Source organism: Heterodontus francisci, unplaced genomic scaffold, assembly GCF_036365525.1.
Source record: "Heterodontus francisci isolate sHetFra1 unplaced genomic scaffold, sHetFra1.hap1 HAP1_SCAFFOLD_524, whole genome shotgun sequence".
NCBI classification, from domain to species: Eukaryota; Metazoa; Chordata; class Chondrichthyes; order Heterodontiformes; family Heterodontidae; genus Heterodontus; species Heterodontus francisci.
This window is the reverse complement of record NW_027140348.1, coordinates 873,506-894,695: the sequence shown is the minus strand read 5'-3', so window position 1 is coordinate 894,695 and position 21,190 is coordinate 873,506. Positions and strand designations below refer to the sequence as shown.

At 49.5% G+C, this 21,190-nt stretch overlaps 1 protein-coding gene across 1 annotated transcript in view; it reads right to left on the bottom strand.

Annotated features, from left to right (window-relative positions):
- Positions 1 to 21,190, bottom strand: part of LOC137359320 (E3 ubiquitin ligase RNF157-like) — a 335,606-nt gene that overhangs the window by 102,221 nt on the left and 212,195 nt on the right. The window contains exons 8-13 of the mRNA XM_068025346.1: positions 6,136 to 6,183; positions 5,774 to 5,845; positions 3,204 to 3,363; positions 2,415 to 2,527; positions 1,584 to 1,822; positions 1,337 to 1,442 (exon numbers count right to left, since the gene is read on the bottom strand). Coding sequence (XP_067881447.1) covers positions 1,337 to 1,442; positions 1,584 to 1,822; positions 2,415 to 2,527; positions 3,204 to 3,363; positions 5,774 to 5,845; positions 6,136 to 6,183 — 738 coding nt within the window. The remainder of the gene's footprint in view (positions 1 to 1,336; positions 1,443 to 1,583; positions 1,823 to 2,414; positions 2,528 to 3,203; positions 3,364 to 5,773; positions 5,846 to 6,135; positions 6,184 to 21,190) is intronic.

The following is a 21,190-nucleotide window of genomic DNA, read 5'->3' as shown; positions in this document are numbered from 1 at the left end:
TTTCCATTTTGATTTCACCCCTCCACTTTCTATACTACTCTCGGCTTTCTGCAGTTTTGAGTTCTCAGTTTGGGCAGAAGCCTTTCTTTTCTGCCTTATTTTACCCTGTCGGCTCCTTGACATCCATGGGTGTTTAGGGGAACCTGTGTTTATCGGGAGTTTAGAGGAGCCTGTGTTTATCGGGTGTTTAGGGGAACCTGTGATATCGGGTGTTTAGAGGAGCCTGTGTTTATCGGGTGTTTAGAGGAGCCTGTGTTTATCGGGAGTTTAGGGGAGCCTGTGTTTATCGGGAGTTTAGAGGAGCCTGTGTTTATCGGGTGTTTAGGGGAGCCTGTGTTTATTGGGAGTTTAGAGGAGCCTGTGTTTATCGGGTGTTTAGAGGAGCCTGTGTTTATCGGGAGTTTAGAGGAGCCTGTGTTCATCGGGAGTTTAGAGGAGCCTGTGTTTATCGGGTGTTTAGAGGAGCCTGTGTTTATCGGGAGTTTAGAGGAGCCTGTGTTTATCGGGAGTTTAGAGGAGCCTGTGTTTATCGGGTGTTTAGAGGAGCCTGTGTTTATCGGGAGTTTAGAGGAGCCTGTGTTTATCGGGTGTTTAGAGGAGCCTGTGTTTATCGGGAGTTTAGAGGAGCCTGTGTTTATCGGGTGTTTAGAGGAGCCTGTGTTTATCGGGAGTTTAGAGGAGCCTGTGTTTATCGGGTGTTTAGAGGAGCCTGTGTTTATCGGGTGTTTAGGGGAGCCTGTGTTTATCGGGAGTTTAGGGGAGCCTGTGTTTATCGGGTGTTTAGGGGAGCCTGTGTTTATCGGGAGTTTAGAGGAGCCTGTGTTTATCGGGTGTTTAGGGGAGCCTGTGTTTATTGGGAGTTTAGAGGAGCCTGTGTTTATCGGGTGTTTAGGGGAGCCTGTGTTTATCGGGAGTTTAGAGGAGCCTGTGTTTATCGGGTGTTTAGAGGAGCCTGTGTTTATCGGGTGTTTAGGGGAGCCTGTGTTTATCGGGTGTTTAGAGGAGCCTGTGTTTATCGGGTGTTTAGAGGAGCCTGTGTTTATCGGGTGTTTAGGGGAGCCTGTGTTTATCGGGTGTTTAGGGGAGCCTGTGTTTATCGGGTGTTTAGGGGAGCCTGTGTTTATCGGGTGTTTAGGAGAGCCTGTGTTTATCGGGTGTTTAGGGGAGCCTGTGTTTATCGGGTGTTTAGGGGAGCCTGTGTTTATCGGGTGTTTCGGGGAGCCTGTGTTTATCGGGTGTTTAGGGGAGCCTGTGTTTATCAGGTGTTTAGAGGAGCCTGTGTTTATCTTACTGCAGGTAATCAACTAAAACTGACCCATGTTTTTAGGGACAATACCTCAACTTCCTGATTGGACGGTTTTCTGGGGGACACTACCTCCCCATCGCTGAAGGATTTCTCTTCATCTTCCTCGTGAAGAATGGAGGAGTTCTGTGAGAACGACCTTGAGAGAAAGAGTGAATCCTATCAGCAGAGAGAGAGAGAAAGAGAGACAGAAAGAGCCAGAGCCAGAGAGAGACAGAGAGAGAGTGAGGGAGAGTGTGAACTCTCCAACTCTTCTGTTGGTAATGAAGGTTTTACTTACTTTGAAGTGCTTTTTTTCAGCTGGAGGCCTTGGTTGGCACTGTCACATACCCTATCCAGCGGAGACAAGGCGTGCACAGGAAGAGTCCGTCCATCAAGCCCAAAGGAAGGCAGTGGACTGGGTGCATGGCCATCTCCAATCAGGTGAATGGGAGGGGCTGTTGGAGACAGAGCGAGGGGGCCATTCAAGGCTTCCAACAGCGAGACAGCCTCATAGCCCAAGGGAATGTGATCAGAGGACTAGGGGAAGGAAGAACAGATTTTACAATCCGTTACCAAACCCAACCCAACAAACCCAATCAAACACAACCCAACCCGATCCAACCCAACACAGCACAACCCACCACAGCACAACCCAACCCCAAACCAACCCAACCCAACACAACACAAACCCAATCCAACCCAACCAAACAAAACCAAGCTAGTTAACATGGTGCTTAAACAATTTTAACCCAAAAGGCCAAATTACATTGACCCACAGATTGTTGCTGGGCACACAGACTGGTTCTGGGGGTGAGGGCCCTGCTCTCTGTCAGATCAGCAAGACCCATTTCCCATGCTCCATACCCACCTGTACCTAGGCTTCAGCAGCTGCACTGTGATTGCTGGTCACTTGGATCATTTTCACAGTCACTTATCCCATTCCTCCTTTATTCTGCAATAATTTGGTTTTATTTCAAAGCCCCATAATGCTACACATCAGTCCATTCCCTGGAGGGGCAGGTTGGCTTGTGACCATCCCACCCCCCTACCCTCTGCCCCCTGCTGGACAGTATCGGGAGGATGGGTCTGTGCACCTGTCCTTTCTCTGCTGCTAATAACTGCCACTCACCGAATGATCATCAGACTCAGGAACCTGCGACGCGATGATCGGATTATAGCTACTCGGTGTCAGAGGGTCCAGTTTCTTTCTCATCGCTCTAATCTGCAGCAGAGCACGGAATGCTGAAAGAGAGAGAAGGGGGTCAGTGAACCGCACACCAGGACAGGTCTAGGAACCCAGGAGCTGGCTCAGGGCTCTCTCCGCTCCCCTTTGTCCCTTTACATCAACATCCACTGCCCCAGAGAACACAACCCCAGTGTGTTTCCTTCAAATGGAGGGAAGTGGGGAGGAACACACTGGCGGCTGAGGGGAACACACTGGCGGCTGAGGGGAACACACTGGCGGCTGAGGGGAACACACTGGCGGCTGAGGGGAACACACTGGCGGCTGAGGGGAACACTCTGGCGGCTGAGGGGAACACTCTGGCGGCTGAGGGGAACACTCTGGCGGCTGAGGGGAACACTCTGGCGGCTGAGGGGAACACTCTGGCGGCTGAGAAGAACACACTGGCGACTGAGGGGAACACACGGGCGACTGAGGGGAACACACGGGCGACTGAGGGGAACACACGGGCGACTGAGGGGAACACACGGGCGACTGAGGGGAACACACTGGCTACTGAGGGGAACACACTGGCTACTGAGGGGAACACACTGGCTACTGAGGGGAACACACTGGTTACTGAGGGGAACACTCTGGCGACTGAGGCGGGGGGGAAACACTGGTTACTGACAGGGGAACACAATAGTTACTGAGGGGAACACACTGGTTACTGAGGGGGTCTCTGGATGATCTTACGTAGGCGGCAGATGGGACAGTTGTTGGCCTGGTATCGCAGGGTGTCTGCGCAGGCGTTGCAGAGACACAGGTGTCGACATGGGAGGATGAGCGTATCCCGAACATCAGACAGGCACACGACACACTCAGCGCTGTTATCACTTAACTCATCATCAGTCACCTGCACATGGACAGAAAAATAGTGAGAGAGTGGAGACTCGGACAGGGGGATGGCAGGGGAGTGGGGGAGGGGAGACTCGGATAGGGGGATGGCAGGGGAGTGGGGGAGGGGAGACTCGGATAGGGGGATGGCAGGGGAGTGGGGGAGGGGAGAGTGGGACTGTGGGAGGGCAGGAAGACTCGGACAGAGGAGGGAAGGGGTGGGGGGAGAGAGGGGAGACTGACTGGGAGAGGGGAAAGGAGGGGGAGAGAGGAGACGGATTAGGGGAGAGGAGGGGAGGGGGAAAGGGGAGACCTAGACTGGGGGGAGACTAGTGAAGGGGCTAGGAGGGGGGTGTAGTGTGAGGGGACAGGGAGAGTGGAGGGTGAGGGGACAGGGAGAGTGGAAGCGGACTGGAGTGGAAAGGTGGTAGGGGAAAGGGGAGGGGGAGAAAGGAGAAGGACTGGGGTAGGGGAGCGGAGGTGGGTGAGGGAATGGGTCAGGGGAGCAAGTGGAGACTCAGAGTGAGGTGAGGGATGGCGAGAGGGGAATAGGGGGGAAATACACGTTGCAAGGGGCTGTGTTGATGAACCAACCTCCTCAATCCTGTAGAATGCTTTTTATATCAAGTGTAAGTTTCCAATTCTATAATAGAAATATAGAAAATAGGAGCAGGAGTAGGCCATTCGGCCCTTCGAGCCTGCTCCGCTATTCATTGTGATCATGGCTGATCATCCAACTCAGTAACCTGTTCCTGCTTTCCCCCCATATCTTTTGATCCCTTTAGACCCAAGAGCTATATCTAACTCCTTCTTGAAAACATTCAATGTTTTGGCCTCGACTGCTTTCTGTGGTAGCGAATTCCACAGGTTCACCACTCTCTGGGTGAAGAAATTTCTCCTCATCTCAGTCCTGAAAGGTTTACCCCGTATCCTTAGACTATGATCCCCGGTTCTGGACTCCCCCACCATCGGGAACATCCTTCCTGCATCTACCCTGTCTCTATGAGATCCCCCCTCATTCTTCTGAACTCCAGCGAATATAATCCTAACCGACTCAATCTCTCCTCATACGTCAGCCCCACCATCCCAGGAATCAGTCTGGTAAACCTTCACTACACTCCCTCTATAGCAAGAACATCCTTCCTCAGATAAGGAAACCAAAACTGCACACAATACTCCAGATGTGGCCTCACCAAGGCCCTGTATAATTGCAGCAAGACATCGCTGCTCCTGTACTCGAATCCTCTCGCTATGAAGGCCAACATACCATTTGCCTTTTTTACCGCCTGTTGCACCTGCATGCTTACCTTCAGCGACTGGTGTACGAGAACACTCTGGTCTCGCTGCATATTCCCCTCTCTGTTTATAGCCATTCAGATAATAATCTGCCTTCCTGTTTTTGCTGCCAAATTGGATAACCTCACATTTATCCACATTATACTGCATCTGCCATGCATTAGCCCACTCACTCAACTTGTCCAAATCACCCTGAAGCCTCTCTGCATCCTCCTCACAACTCGCCCTCCCACCCAGTTTTGTGTCATCTGCAAATTTGGAGATATTACATTTAGTTCCCTCATCTAAATCATTAATATATATTGTGAATAGCTGGGGTCCTAGCACTGATCCCTGCAGTACCCCACTAGTCACTGCCTGCCATTTGGAAAAAGACCCATTTATCCCTATTCTTTGTTTCCTGTCCACCAACCAATTTTCCATCCATCGCAATACACTACCCCCAATCCCATACGCTTTAATTTTACATGCTAACCTCTTATGTGGGACTGTGTCGAAAGCCTTCTGAAAGTCCAAATAAACCACATCCACTGGCTCCCCCTCATCAACTCTACTAGTTACATCCTCGAAGAATTCTAGTAGATTTGTCAAGCATGATTTTCCTTTTGTAAATCCATGTTGACTCTGTCCGATTCTACCACTTTTCTCTAAGTGCTCTGCTATAAAATCTTTGATAATGGACTCTAGAATTTTCCTCACTACCAATATCAGGCTGACTGGTCTATAATTCCCTGCTTTCTCTCTACCTCCCTTTTTAAATAGTGGGGTTACATTAGCTACCCTCCAATCTGTAGGAACTGTTCCAGAGTCTATAAAATCTTGGAAGATGACCACCAATACATCCACTATTTCTAGGGCCACTTCCTTAAGTACTCTGGGATACATACCATCAGGCCCTGGGGATTTATCCGCCTTCAATCCCATCAATTTCCCCAACACCATTTCTCTACTAATACTGATTTCTTTCAGTTCCTCCCTCTTTCTAAACCCTGTGTTCCCCAACATTTCTGGTATGATATTTGCATCCTCCTTTGTGAGTATGCATTTAGTTGGTCAGCTATTTCTTTATTCCCCATAATAAATTCCCTTGTTCCTGTAAGGGACCTACATTTGTCTCCTACATAATCTCCTACCTTAGATTGCTGGGAGTTATACTTATTCTCAATTCCATAAATTTCCTGCAGCAGGTAACAGACACCATCGACCTGGGGGAAAGAGAGAGAGAGAGAGTGAGAGAGAGATAGAGAGAGAGGGAGAGAGAGAGAGAGCCAGAGAGAGAGAATGTGAGAGAGAGAAGCAGAGAGAGTGAGGGAGAGAGTGAGAGAGAGAGTGAGACAGACAGACAGACAGAGAGATGGAGAGAGAGTGAGAAAGATAGAGAGAGAAGCAGAGAGAGAGTAACAAATATTATAATGAATAAAAACAGAATCTGAAAGGTGAGGGTCTGTCCTGAGTGGAGGGAGAGGTGGGAGGTGAGAGGTGAAGGGTTACTTACCACCTGCTTCTGTTTGAGAGGTTTCACCGAGCAGTTGCCCTCCGCATTCTGTAAGCGAAAAAGGAACAAAGCCATCTCTGACATAACTCAGCAACAAAACTCACCGATTATCGATATAACTCACTGACATAACCCACCAATCACCGACATAACTCACCGATCATCGATATAACTCACGACATAACTCACCAATCACCGACATAACTCACTGATCATCGATATAACTCACGACATAACTCACCGATCAACGACATAATTCACCGATCAACGACATAACTCATCAATAGTTCACCGATCACCAACATAACTCATCGATATAACTCAGCGATCACCGACATAGCTCACCGATCACTGACATAACTCATCGATCACCGATATAACTCACTGATCACCGATCACCAACACAGCTCACCGATATAACTCATCGATCACCGACATAGCTCACTGATCAGACATAACTCACCGACATATCTTACCAATATAACTCACTGATCACCGACATAACTCACCGAACTCCGATATAACTCACTGACATATCTCCCCGATATAATTCACCGAATTCCGATATAACTCACCGATCACCGATATAACTCACTGATCACCGACATAACTCACTGACATAACCCACCAATCACCGACATAACTCACCGATCATTGATATAACTCAGTGACATAACTCACCAATCATCGACCTAACTCACCAATATAACTCACTGATCACCGACATAACTCACCGATCACCGACATAACTCACCGACATATCTCACCAATATAACTCACCGATCATCGACATAACTCACCGATCATCAATATAACCCAGCGACATAACACACCAATCACTGACATAACTCACCAATCATCGATATAACTCACTGACATTACTCACCGATCACCAACATAACTCACCGATCACTGACATAACTCACCGATCAACGATATAACTCATCAATATAATTCACCGATCACTGACATAACTCACCAATCACTGACATTACTCATCGATCACCGATTTAACTCACTGATCACCGATCACCAACATAGCTCACCGATATAATTCACCGAATTCCGATATAACTCACCGATTACCGAAATAACTCACTGATCACCGACATAACTCACTGACATATCTCACCAATATAATTCACCAAATTCCGATATAACTCACCGATCACCAATATAACTGCCCGACATACCTCACCAATATAACTCACCGATCACCGATATAACTCCGTCATCGACAAACTCACCGATTACTGACATAACTCACCGATCATCATCAAACTCACCGTCACCACTCAGTGATCACCGACAACAACAACTTATATTTATAGACAGCCTTCAAAGTAATAAAAGAGGAGCAGTACAAAGCAACATATGGCAGTGAGCCACAATAGGAGATATTAGATCAGATGACCAAAAGCTTGGTCAAAGAGGTAGGTTTTAAGATGTGTCTTAAATGAGCAAAATGAGGTGGAGAGGCAGAAAGGTGAAGGGAGGAAATTCCAGAGCTTGGGGCTCATACAGTTGAAGGTGTGGCCACCAATGATGGAGTGACTAAAATCAGGGAGGAAATGGAGGTCAAAATTAGAGGAGTGCGGAGATCTCAGAGGGTTGCAGGGCTGGAGGAGGTTCCAGAGATAGGGGGGGGGTGAGGCCATAAAAGGATTGAAAACAAGGATGAGAATTTTAAAATCGAAGTGTTGCTTGATTGGGAGACAATGTTAGTCAGTGAGTACAGGGGTGATAGGGGAACGGGACTCAGTGTGTGTTAATGTAGGTCAGTGAGTACAGGGGGTGATAGGGGAACGGGACCTGGTGTGTGTTAATGTAGATCAGTGAGTACAGGGGGTGATAGGGGAACGGGACCTGGTGTGTGTTAATGTAGATCAGTGAATACAGGGATGATAGGGGAACGGGACTCGGTGTGTGTTTATGCAGGTCAGTGAGTACAGGGGTGATAGGGGAACGGGACTTGGTGTGTGTTAATGTAGGTCAGTGAGTACAGGGGTGAAAGGGGAATGGGACTTTGTGTATGTTAATGTAGGTCAGTGAGTACAGGGGTGATCAGGGAATGGGACCTGGTGTGTGTTAATGTAGGTCAGTGAGTACAGGGGTGATAGGGGAACGGGACTTGGTGTGTGTTAATGTAGGTCAGTGAGTACAGGGGTGAAAGGGGAACGGGACTTTGTGTGTGTTAATGTAGGTCAGTGAGTACAGGGGTGATCAGGGAATGGGACCTGGTGTGTGTTAATGTAGGTCAGTGAGTACAGGGGTGATAGGGGAACGGGACTCGGTGTGTGTTAATGTAGGTCAGTGAGTACAGGGGTGATCAGGGAATGGGACCTGGTGTGTGTTAATGTAGGTCAGTGAGTACAGGGGTGATAGGGGAACGGGACTTGGTGTGTGTTAATGTAGATCAGTGAGTACAGGGGTGATAGGGGAAAGGGACTCGGTGTGTGTTAATGTAGGTCAGTGAGTACAGGGGTGATAGGGGAACGGGACTTGGTGTGTGTTAATGTAGGTCAGTGAGTACAGGGGTGATCAGGGAATGGGACCTGGTGTGTGTTAATGTAGGTCAGTGAGTACAGGGGTGATAGGGGAACGGGACTTGGTGTGTGTTAATGTAGGTCAGTGAGTACAGGGGTGATCAGGGAATGGGACCTGGTGTGTGTTAATGTAGGTCAGTGAGCACAGGGGTGATAGGGGAACGGGACTCGGTGTGTGTTAATGTAGGTCAGTGAGTACAGAGGTGATAGGGGAACGGGACTCGGTGTCTGTTAATGTAGGTCAGTGAGCACAGGGGTGATAGGAGAACGGGACTGGGTGTGTGTTAATGTAGGTCAGTGAGTACAGGGGTGATAGGAGAACGGGACTGGGTGTGTGTTAATGTAGGTCAGTGAGTACAGGGGTGATAGGAGAACGAGAATCGGTGTCTGTTAATGTAGGTCAGTGAGTACAGGGGTGATAGAGGAACGGGACTTGGTGTGTGTTAATGTAGGTCAGTGAGTACAGGGATGATAGAGGAACGGGACTTGGTGTGTGTTAATGTAGGTCAGTGAGTACAGGGGTGGTAGGGGAATGGGACTTGGTGTGTGTTAATGTAGGTCAGTGAGTACAGGGGTGATAGGGGAACGGGACTTGGTGTCTGTTAATGTAGGTCAGTGAGTACAGGGGTGATAGGGGAACGGGACTCGGTGTCTGTTAATGTAGGTCAGTGAGTACAGGTGTGGTAGGGGAACGGGACTCGGTGTGTGTTTATGTAGGTCAGTGAGTACAGGGGTGATAGGGGAATGGGACTTGGTGTGTGTTAATGTAGGTCAGTGAGTACAGGGGTGATAGGGGAATGGGACTTGGTGTGTGTAAATGTAGGTCAGTGAGTACAGGGGTGATAGGGGAACGGGACTTTGTGTGTGTTAATGTAGGTCAGTGAGTACAGGGGTGATCAGGGAATGGGACCTGGTGTGTGTTAATGTAGGTCAGTGAGTACAGGGGTGAAAGGGGAACGGGACTTTGTGTGTGTTAATGTAGGTCAGTGAGTACAGGGGTGATCAGGGAATGGGACCTGGTGTGTGTTAATGTAGGTCAGTGAGTACAGGGGTGATCAGGGAATGGGACCTGGTGTGTGTTTATGTAGGTCAGTGAGTACAGGGGTGATAGGTGAACGGGACTTTGTGTGTGTTAATGTAGGTCAGTGAGTACAGGGGGTGATAGGGGAAGGGAATTGGTGTGTGTTAATGTAGGTCAGTGAGTACAGGGGTGATAGGGGAACGGGACTCGGTGTGTGTTAATGTAGGTCAGTGAGTACAGGGGTGATAGGGGAACGGGACTCAGTGTGTGTTAATGTAGGTCAGAGAGTACAGGGGTGAAAGGGGAACGGGACTTTGTGTGTGTTAATGTAGGTCAGTGAGTACAGGGGTGATCAGGGAATGGGACCTGGTGTGTGTTAATGTAGGTCAGTGAGTACAGGGGTGATAGGGGAATGGGACTCGGTGTGTGTTTATGTAGGTCAGTGAGTACAGGGGTGATAGGGGAACGGGACTTGGTGTGTGTTAATGTAGGTCAGTGAGTACAGGGGTGATAGCGGAACGGGACTTGGTGTGTGTTAATGTAGGTCAGTGAGTACAGGGGTGATAGCGGAACGGGACTTGGTGTGTGTTAATGTAGGTCAGTGAGTACAGGGGTGAAAGGGGAATGGGACTTGGTGTGTGTTAATGTAGGTCAGTGAGTACAGGGGTGATAGCAGAACGGGACTTGGTGTGTGTTAATGTAGGTCAGTGAGTACAGGGGTGATAGCGGAACGGGACTTGGTGTGTGTTAATGTAGGTCAGTGAGTACAGGGGTGATAGGGGAACGGGACTTTGTGTGTGTTAATGTAGGTCAGTGAGTACAGGGGTGATCAGGGAATGGGACCTGGTGTGTGTTAATGTAGGTCAGTGAGTACAGGGGGTGATAGGGGAACGGGACTTTGTGTGTGTTAATGTAGGTCAGTGAGTACAGGGGTGATAGGGGAATGGGAATTTGTGTGTGTTAATGTAGGTCAGTGAGTACAGGGGGTGATAGGGGAACGGGACTCGGTGTGTGTTAATGTAGGTCAGTGAGTACAGGGGGTGATAGGGGAATGGGACTTGGTGTGTGTTAATGTAGGTCAGTGAGTACAGGGGTGATGGGGGAATGGGACTTGGTGTATGTTAATGTAGGTCAGTGAGTACAGGGGTGATAGGGGAACGGGACTCGGTGTGTGTTAATGTAGGTCAGTGAGTACAGGGGTGATAGGGGAAAGGGACTCGGTGTGTGTTAATGTAGGTCAGTGAGTACAGGGGTGATAGAGGAACGGGACTCGGTGTGTGTTAATGTAGGTCAGTGAGTACAGGGGTGATAGGGGAACGGGACTCGGTGTGTGTTAATGTAGGTCAGTGAGTACAGGGGTGATAGGGGAAAGGGACTCGGTGTGTGTTAATGTAGGTCAGTGAGTACAGGGGTGATAGGGGAACGGGACTTGGTGTATGTTAATGTAGGTCAGTGAGCACAGGGGTGATGGGGAACGGGACTTGGTGTGTGTTAATGTAGGTCAGTGAGTACAGGGGTCATAGGGTGAAAGGGACTCGGTGTGTGTTAATGTAGGTCAGTGAGTACAGGGGTGATAGGGGAATGGGACTTGGTGTATGTTAATGTAGGTCAGTGAGTACAGGGGTGATAGAGGAACGGGACTCGGTGTGTGTTAATGTAGGTCAGTGAGTACAGGGGTGATGGGGAACGGGACTCGGTGTGTGTTAATGTAGGTCAGTGAGTACAGGGGTCATAGGGTGAAAGGGACTCGGTGTGTGTTAATGTAGGTCAGTGAGTACAGGGGTGATGGGGAACGGGACTTGGTGAGTGTTAATGTAGGTCAGTGAGTACAGGGGTGATAGAGGAACGGGACTCGGTGTGTGTTTATGTAGGTCAGTGAGTACAGGGGTGATAGGGGAATGGGACTTGGTGAGTGTTAATGTAGGTCAGTGAGTACAGGGGTGATAGGGGAATGGGACTTGGTGTATGTTAATGTAGGTCAGTGAGTACAGGGGTGATAGGGGAACGGGACTTGGTGTGTGTTTATGTAGGTCAGTGAGTACAGGGGTGATAGAGGAACGGGACTCGGTGTGTGTTAATGTAGGTCAGTGAGTACAGGGGTGATGGGGAACGGGACTTGGTGAGTGTTAATGTAGGTCAGTGAGTACAGGGGTGATGGGGAACGGGACTTGGTGTGTGTTAATGTAGGTCAGTGAGTACAGGGCTGATAGGGGAATGGGACTTGGTGAGTGTTAATGTAGGTCAGTGAGTACAGGGGTGATAGGGGAATGGGACTTGGTGTATGTTAATGTAGGTCAGTGAGTACAGGGGTGATAGGGGAACGGGACTTGGTGTGTGTTAATGTAGGTCAGTGAGTACAGGGGTGATAGAGGAACGGGACTCGGTGTGTGTTTATGTAGGTCAGTGAGTACAGGGGTGATAGAGGAACGGGACTCGGTGTGTGTTAATGTAGGTCAGTGAGTACAGGGGTGATGGGGAACGGGACTTGGTGAGTGTTAATGTAGGTCAGTGAGTACAGGGGTGATGGGGAACGGGACTTGGTGAGTGTTAATGTAGGTCAGTGAGTACAGGGGTGAAAGGGGAACGGGACTTTGTGTGTGTTAATGTAGGTCAGTGAGTACAGGGGTGATCAGGGAATGGGACCTGGTGTGTGTTAATGTAGGTCAGTGAGTACAGGGGTGATGGGGAACGGGACTTGGTGTGTGTTAATGTAGGTCAGTGAGTACAGGGGTGATCAGGGAATGGGACCTGGTGTGTGTTTATGTAGGTCAGTGAGTACAGGGGTGATAGGTGAACGGGACTTTGTGTGTGTTAATGTAGGTCAGTGAGTACAGGGGGTGATAGGGGAAGGGAATTGGTGTGTGTTAATGTAGGTCAGTGAGTACAGGGGTGATAGGGGAACGGGACTCGGTGTGTGTTAATGTAGGTCAGTGAGTACAGGGGTGATAGGGGAACGGGACTCAGTGTGTGTTAATGTAGGTCAGTGAGTACAGGGTTGATCAGGGAATGGGACCTGGTGTGTGTTTATGTAGGTCAGTGAGTACAGGGGTGATAGGTGAACGGGACTTTGTGTGTGTTAATGTAGGTCAGTGAGTACAGGGGGTGATAGGGGAAGGGAATTGGTGTGTGTTAATGTAGGTCAGTGAGTACAGGGGTGATAGGGGAACGGGACTCGGTGTGTGTTAATGTAGGTCAGTGAGTACAGGGGTGAAAGGGGAACGGGACTTTGTGTGTGTTAATGTAGGTCAGTGAGTACAGGGGTGATCAGGGAATGGGACCTGGTGTGTGTTAATGTAGGTCAGTGAGTACAGGGGGTGATAGGGGAACGGGACTTGGTGTGTGTTAATGTAGGTCAGTGAGTACAGGGGTGATGGGGAACGGGACTCGGTGTGTGTTAATGTAGGTCAGTGAGTACAGGGGTGATGGGGAACGGGACTCGGTGTGTGTTAATGTAGGTCAGTGAGTACAGGGGTCATAGGGTGAAAGGGACTCGGTGTGTGTTAATGTAGGTCAGTGAGTACAGGGGTGATGGGGAACGGGACTTGGTGAGTGTTAATGTAGGTCAGTGAGTACAGGGGTGATAGAGGAACGGGACTCGGTGTGTGTTTATGTAGGTCAGTGAGTACAGGGGTGATAGGGGAATGGGACTTGGTGAGTGTTAATGTAGGTCAGTGAGTACAGGGGTGATAGGGGAATGGGACTTGGTGTATGTTAATGTAGGTCAGTGAGTACAGGGGTGATAGGGGAACGGGACTTGGTGTGTGTTTATGTAGGTCAGTGAGTACAGGGGTGATAGAGGAACGGGACTCGGTGTGTGTTAATGTAGGTCAGTGAGTACAGGGGTGATGGGGAACGGGACTTGGTGAGTGTTAATGTAGGTCAGTGAGTACAGGGGTGATGGGGAACGGGACTTGGTGTGTGTTAATGTAGGTCAGTGAGTACAGGGCTGATAGGGGAATGGGACTTGGTGAGTGTTAATGTAGGTCAGTGAGTACAGGGGTGATAGGGGAATGGGACTTGGTGTATGTTAATGTAGGTCAGTGAGTACAGGGGTGATAGGGGAACGGGACTTGGTGTGTGTTAATGTAGGTCAGTGAGTACAGGGGTGATAGAGGAACGGGACTCGGTGTGTGTTAATGTAGGTCAGTGAGTACAGGGGTGATGGGGAACGGGACTCGGTGTGTGTTAATGTAGGTCAGTGAGTACAGGGGTCATAGGGTGAAAGGGACTCGGTGTGTGTTAATGTAGGTCAGTGAGTACAGGGGTGATGGGGAACGGGACTTGGTGAGTGTTAATGTAGGTCAGTGAGTACAGGGGTGATAGAGGAACGGGACTCGGTGTGTGTTTATGTAGGTCAGTGAGTACAGGGGTGATAGGGGAATGGGACTTGGTGAGTGTTAATGTAGGTCAGTGAGTACAGGGGTGATAGGGGAATGGGACTTGGTGTATGTTAATGTAGGTCAGTGAGTACAGGGGTGATAGGGGAACGGGACTTGGTGTGTGTTTTTGTAGGTCAGTGAGTACAGGGGTGATAGAGGAACGGGACTCGGTGTGTGTTAATGTAGGTCAGTGAGTACAGGGGTGATGGGGAACGGGACTTGGTGAGTGTTAATGTAGGTCAGTGAGTACAGGGGTGATGGGGAACGGGACTTGGTGTGTGTTAATGTAGGTCAGTGAGTACAGGGCTGATAGGGGAATGGGACTTGGTGAGTGTTAATGTAGGTCAGTGAGTACAGGGGTGATAGGGGAATGGGACTTGGTGTATGTTAATGTAGGTCAGTGAGTACAGGGGTGATAGGGGAACGGGACTTGGTGTGTGTTAATGTAGGTCAGTGAGTACAGGGGTGATAGAGGAACGGGACTCGGTGTGTGTTTATGTAGGTCAGTGAGTACAGGGGTGATAGAGGAACGGGACTCGGTGTGTGTTAATGTAGGTCAGTGAGTACAGGGGTGATGGGGAACGGGACTTGGTGAGTGTTAATGTAGGTCAGTGAGTACAGGGGTGATGGGGAACGGGACTTGGTGAGTGTTAATGTAGGTCAGTGAGTACAGGGGTGAAAGGGGAACGGGACTTTGTGTGTGTTAATGTAGGTCAGTGAGTACAGGGGTGATCAGGGAATGGGACCTGGTGTGTGTTAATGTAGGTCAGTGAGTACAGGGGTGATCAGGGAATGGGACCTGGTGTGTGTTTATGTAGGTCAGTGAGTACAGGGGTGATAGGTGAACGGGACTTTGTGTGTGTTAATGTAGGTCAGTGAGTACAGGGGGTGATAGGGGAAGGGAATTGGTGTGTGTTAATGTAGGTCAGTGAGTACAGGGGTGATAGGGGAACGGGACTCGGTGTGTGTTAATGTAGGTCAGTGAGTACAGGGGTGATAGGGGAACGGGACTCAGTGTGTGTTAATGTAGGTCAGTGAGTACAGGGTTGATCAGGGAATGGGACCTGGTGTGTGTTTATGTAGGTCAGTGAGTACAGGGGTGATAGGTGAACGGGACTTTGTGTGTGTTAATGTAGGTCAGTGAGTACAGGGGGTGATAGGGGAAGGGAATTGGTGTGTGTTAATGTAGGTCAGTGAGTACAGGGGTGATAGGGGAACGGGACTCGGTGTGTGTTAATGTAGGTCAGTGAGTACAGGGGTGAAAGGGGAACGGGACTTTGTGTGTGTTAATGTAGGTCAGTGAGTACAGGGGTGATCAGGGAATGGGACCTGGTGTGTGTTAATGTAGGTCAGTGAGTACAGGGGGTGATAGGGGAACGGGACTTGGTGTGTGTTAATGTAGGTCAGTGAGTACAGGGGTGATCAGGGAATGGGACCTGGTGTGTGTTAATGTAGGTCAGTGAGTACAGGGGTGATAGGGGAATGGGACTCGGTGTGTGTTTATGTAGGTCAGTGAGTACAGGGGTGATAGGGGAATGGGACTTGGTGTGTGTTAATGTAGGTCAGTGAGTACAGGGGTGATAGGGGAACGGGACTTGGTGTGTGTTAATGTTGGTCAGTGAGTACAGGGGTGATAGGGGAACGGGACTCAGTGTGTGTTAATGTAGGTCAGTGAGTACAGGGGTGAAAGGGGAACGGGACTTTGTGTGTGTTAATGTAGGTCAGTGAGTACAGGGGTGATCAGGGAATGGGACCTGGTGTGTGTTAATGTAGGTCAGTGAGTACAGGGGTGATAGGGGAATGGGACTCGGTGTGTGTTTATGTAGGTCAGTGAGTACAGGGGTGATCAGGGAATGGGACCTGGTGTGTGTTAATGTAGGTCAGTGAGTACAGGGGTGATAGGGGAATGGGACTCGGTGTGTGTTTATGTAGGTCAGTGAGTACAGGGGTGATAGGGGAATGGGACTCGGTGTGTGTTAATGTAGGTCAGTGAGTACAGGGGTGATAGGGGAACGGGACTTGGTGTGTGTTAATGTAGGTCAGTGAGTACAGGGGTGATAGCGGAACGGGACTTGGTGTGTGTTAATGTAGGTCAGTGAGTACAGGGGTGAAAGGGGAATGGGACTTGGTGTGTGTTAATGTAGGTCAGTGAGTACAGGGGTGATAGGGGAACGGGACTTTGTGTGTGTTAATGTAGGTCAGTGAGTACAGGGGTGATCAGGGAATGGGACCTGGTGTGTGTTAATGTAGGTCAGTGAGTACAGGGGGTGATAGGGGAACGGGACTTTGTGTGTGTTAATGTAGGTCAGTGAGTACAGGGGTGATAGGGGAATGGGAATTTGTGTGTGTTAATGTAGGTCAGTGAGTACAGGGGGTGATAGGGGAACGGGACTCGGTGTGTGTTAATGTAGGTCAGTGAGTACAGGGGGTGATAGGGGAACGGGACTTGGTGTGTGTTAATGTAGGTCAGTGAGTACAGGGGGTGATAGGGGAACGGGAATTTGTGTGTGTTAATGTAGGTCAGTGAGTATAGGGGTGATAGGGGAATGGGACTTGGTGTGTGTTAATGTAGGTCAGTGAGTACAGGGGGTGATAGGGGAACGGGAATTTGTGTGTGTTAATGTAGGTCAGTGAGTACAGGGGTGATAGGGGAATGGGACTTGGTGTGTGTTAATGTAGGTCAGTGAGTACAGGGGTGATAGGGGAACGGGACTTGGTGTGTGTTAATGTAGGTCAGTGAGTACAGGGGTGATAGGGGAACGGGACTTGGTGTGTGTTAATGTAGGTCAGTGAGTACAGGGGTGAAAGGGGAACGGGACTTTGTGTGTGTTAATGTAGGTCAGTGAGTACAGGGGTGATCAGGGAATGGGACCTGGTGTGTGTTAATGTAGGTCAGTGAGTACAGGGGGTGATAGGGGAACGGGACTTGGTGTGTGTTAATGTAGGTCAGTGAGTACAGGGGTGATCAGGGAATGGGACCTGGTGTGTGTTAATGTAGGTCAGTGAGTACAGGGGTGATAGGGGAATGGGACTCGGTGTGTGTTTATGTAGGTCAGTGAGTACAGGGGTGATAGGGGAATGGGACTTGGTGTGTGTTAATGTAGGTCAGTGAGTACAGGGGTGATAGGGGAACGGGACTTGGTGTGTGTTAATGTTGGTCAGTGAGTACAGGGGTGATAGGGGAACGGGACTCAGTGTGTGTTAATGTAGGTCAGTGAGTACAGGGGTGAAAGGGGAACGGGACTTTGTGTGTGTTAATGTAGGTCAGTGAGTACAGGGGTGATCAGGGAATGGGACCTGGTGTGTGTTAATGTAGGTCAGTGAGTACAGGGGTGATAGGGGAATGGGACTCGGTGTGTGTTTATGTAGGTCAGTGAGTACAGGGGTGATCAGGGAATGGGACCTGGTGTGTGTTAATGTAGGTCAGTGAGTACAGGGGTGATAGGGGAATGGGACTCGGTGTGTGTTTATGTAGGTCAGTGAGTACAGGGGTGATAGGGGAATGGGACTCGGTGTGTGTTAATGTAGGTCAGTGAGTACAGGGGTGATAGGGGAACGGGACTTGGTGTGTGTTAATGTAGGTCAGTGAGTACAGGGGTGATAGCGGAACGGGACTTGGTGTGTGTTAATGTAGGTCAGTGAGTACAGGGGTGAAAGGGGAATGGGACTTGGTGTGTGTTAATGTAGGTCAGTGAGTACAGGGGTGATAGCGGAACGGGACTTGGTGTGTGTTAATGTAGGTCAGTGAGTACAGGGGTATTAGGGGAATGGGAATTTGTGTGTGTTAATGTAGGTCAGTGAGTACAGGGGGTGATAGGGGAACGGGACTCGGTGTGTGTTAATGTAGGTCAGTGAGTACAGGGGGTGATAGGGGAACGGGACTTGGTGTGTGTTAATGTAGGTCAGTGAGTACAGGGGTGATAGGGGAATGGGACTTGGTGTGTGTTAATGTAGGTCAGTGAGTACAGGGGTGATAGGGGAATGGGACTTGGTGTGTGTTAATGTAGGTCAGTGAGTACAGGGGGTGATAGGGGAACGGGAATTTGTGTGTGTTAATGTAGGTCAGTGAGTACAGGGGTGATAGGGGAATGGGACTTGGTGTGTGTTAATGTAGGTCAGTGAGTACAGGGGTGATAGGGGAATGGGACTTGGTGTGTGTTAATGTAGGTCAGTGAGTACAGGGGGTGATAGGGGAACGGGAATTTGTGTGTGTTAATGTAGGTCAGTGAGTACAGGGGTGATAGGGGAATGGGACTTGGTGTGTGTTAATGTAGGTCAGTGAGTACAGGGGTGATAGGGGAACGGGACTTGGTGTGTGTTAATGTAGGTCAGTGAGTACAGGGGTGATAGGGGAACGGGACTTGGTGTATGTTAATGTAGGTCAGTGAGTACAGGGGTGATGGGGAACGGGACTTGGTGTGTGTTAATGTAGGTCAGTGAGTACAGGGGTCATAGGGTGAAAGGGACTCGGTGTGTGTTAATGTAGGTCAGTGAGTACAGGGGTGATAGGGGAATGGGACTTGGTGTATGTTAATGTAGGTCAGTGAGTACAGGGGTGATAGAGGAACGGGACTCGGTGTGTGTTAATGTAGGTCAGTGAGTACAGGGGTGATGGGGAACGGGACTCGGTGTGTGTTAATGTAGGTCAGTGACTACAGGGGTCATAGGGTGAAAGGGACTCGGTGTGTGTTAATGTAGGTCAGTGAGTACAGGGGGTGATCAGGGAATGGGACCTGGTGTGTGTTAATGTAGGTCAGTGAGTACAGGGGTGATGGGGAACGGGACTTGGTGAGTGTTAATGTAGGTCAGTGAGTACAGGGGTGATAGGGGAATGGGACTCGGTGTGTGTTTATGTAGGTCAGTGAGTACAGGGGTGATAGGGGAATGGGACTTGGTGAGTGTTAATGTAGGTCAGTGAGTACAGGGGTGATAGGGGAATGGGACTTGGTGTATGTTAATGTAGGTCAGTGAGTACAGGGGTGATAGGGGAACGGGACTTGGTGTGTGTTAATGTAGGTCAGTGAGTACAGGGGTGATAGAGGAACGGGACTCGGTGTGTGTTAATGTAGGTCAGTGAGTACAGGGGTGATGGGGAACGGGACTTGGTGAGTGTTAATGTAGGTCAGTGAGTACAGGGGTGATCAGGGAACGGGACCTGGTGTGTGTTAATGTAGGTCAGTGAGTACAGGGGTGATAGGGGAACGGGACTTGGTGTGTGTTAATGTAGATCAGTGAGTACAGGGGTGATAGGGGAATGGGACTTGGTGTATGTTAATGTAGGTCAGTGAGTACAGGGGTGATAGGGGAACGGGACTTGGTGTGTGTTAATGTAGGTCAGTGAGTACAGGGGTGATAGAGGAACGGGACTCGGTGTGTGTTTATGTAGGTCAGTGAGTACAGGGGTGATAGAGGAACGGGACTCGGTGTGTGTTAATGTAGGTCAGTGAGTACAGGGGTGATGGGGAACGGGACTTGGTGAGTGTTAATGTAGGTCAGTGAGTACAGGGGTGATGGGGAACGGGACTTGGTGAGTGTTAATGTAGGTCAGTGAGTACAGGGGTGATAGGGGAACGGGACTCGGTGTGTGTTAATGTAGGTCAGTGAGTACAGGGGTGATAGGGGAATGGGACTTGGTGTATGTTAATGTAGGTCAGTGAGTACAGGGGTGATGGGGAACGGGACTTGGTGAGTGTTAATGTAGGTCAGTGAGTACAGGGGTGATAGGGGAACGGGACTTGGTGTGTGTTAATGTCGGTCAGTGAGTACAGGGGTGATAGAGGAAAGGGACTTGGTGTGTGTTAATGTAGGTCAGTGAGTACAGGGGTGATAGAGGAAAGGGACTCGGTGTGTGTTAATGTAGGTCAGTGAGTACAGGGGTGATAGGGGAACGGGACTTGGTGTGTGTTAATGTAGGTCAGTGAGTACAGGGGTGATAGAGGAAAGGGACTCGGTGTGTGTTAATGTAGGTCAGTGAGTACAGGGGTGATAGGGGAACGGGACTTGGTGTTAGGACACTGGCAGTAGTTTTGGATGACCTCAAGTTTACTGAGAGTAGAATGTGGGCAACCAGCCAGGAATGCCTTGGAATAGTCTCATCTGGAGGTAATGAAGGCATGAATGAGGGTTTCAGCAGCAGATGAGCTGAGACAGGGCAGAGTCGGGTACAACTTATTGATTGAAATATTTAAGATTCTGAGGGGTCTTGACAGGGTGGATGTGGAAAGGATGTTTCCCCTTGTGGCAGAATCTAGAACTAGGGGTCACTGTTTAAAAATAAGGGGTCGCCCATTTAAGACAGAGATGAGGAGAAATGTTTTCTGTCAGAGGGTTGAGAGACTTTGGAATTCTGTTCCTCAAAAGGTGGTGGAAGCAGAGTCTTCGAATATTTTTAAGGCAGAGGTAGATAGATTTTTGATAAGCAAGGGGGTGAAAGGTTATTGGGGGTTGGTGGGAATGTGGAGTTGAGGTTACAATCAGATCAGCCATGATCTTATTGAATGGCGGAGCAGGCTCGAGGGGTGGAGTGGCCTCTTCCTGCTCCTAATTCACTTGTTTGTATGAAATAGACGGTCTTAGTGATGGCATGCAACTGAGGTCGGAAGCTCACCTTGGGGTCACACCAAGGTTGTAAACAGTCTGATTCAGCCTTAGGTAGTTGCCAGGAAGAAGGATGGAGGTGGTGGCTAGGGAACAGAGTTTGTGTTTGGGAGCAAAGACAATGGCTTCCGTCTTCCTGATATTTAGTTGGAGGAAATGTCTGCCCATCCAGTACTGGATGTCGGATAAGCAGTTTGATAATTCAGAGACAGTGGAGGAGTGGAGAGAGGTGGTGGTGAGGTCGAGCTGGGTGTCATCAACGTACGTATGAAAACTAACGCAGTGCCTTGTGATGATGTCACCGAGGGGCAGCATGTAGATGAGAAATAGGAGGGGGCCAAGGATTGATCCCTGGGGAACACCAGAGGTAACGGTGCAGGAACGGGAAGAGAAACCATTGCAGGTGATTCTCTGGCTATAATTAGATTGATAAGAATGGAAGCAGGTGAGAGACAGCTGGACAACATTGGAGAGGCTTTGGAGGAGGATGGGGTGGTCAAACTGCAGGCAGG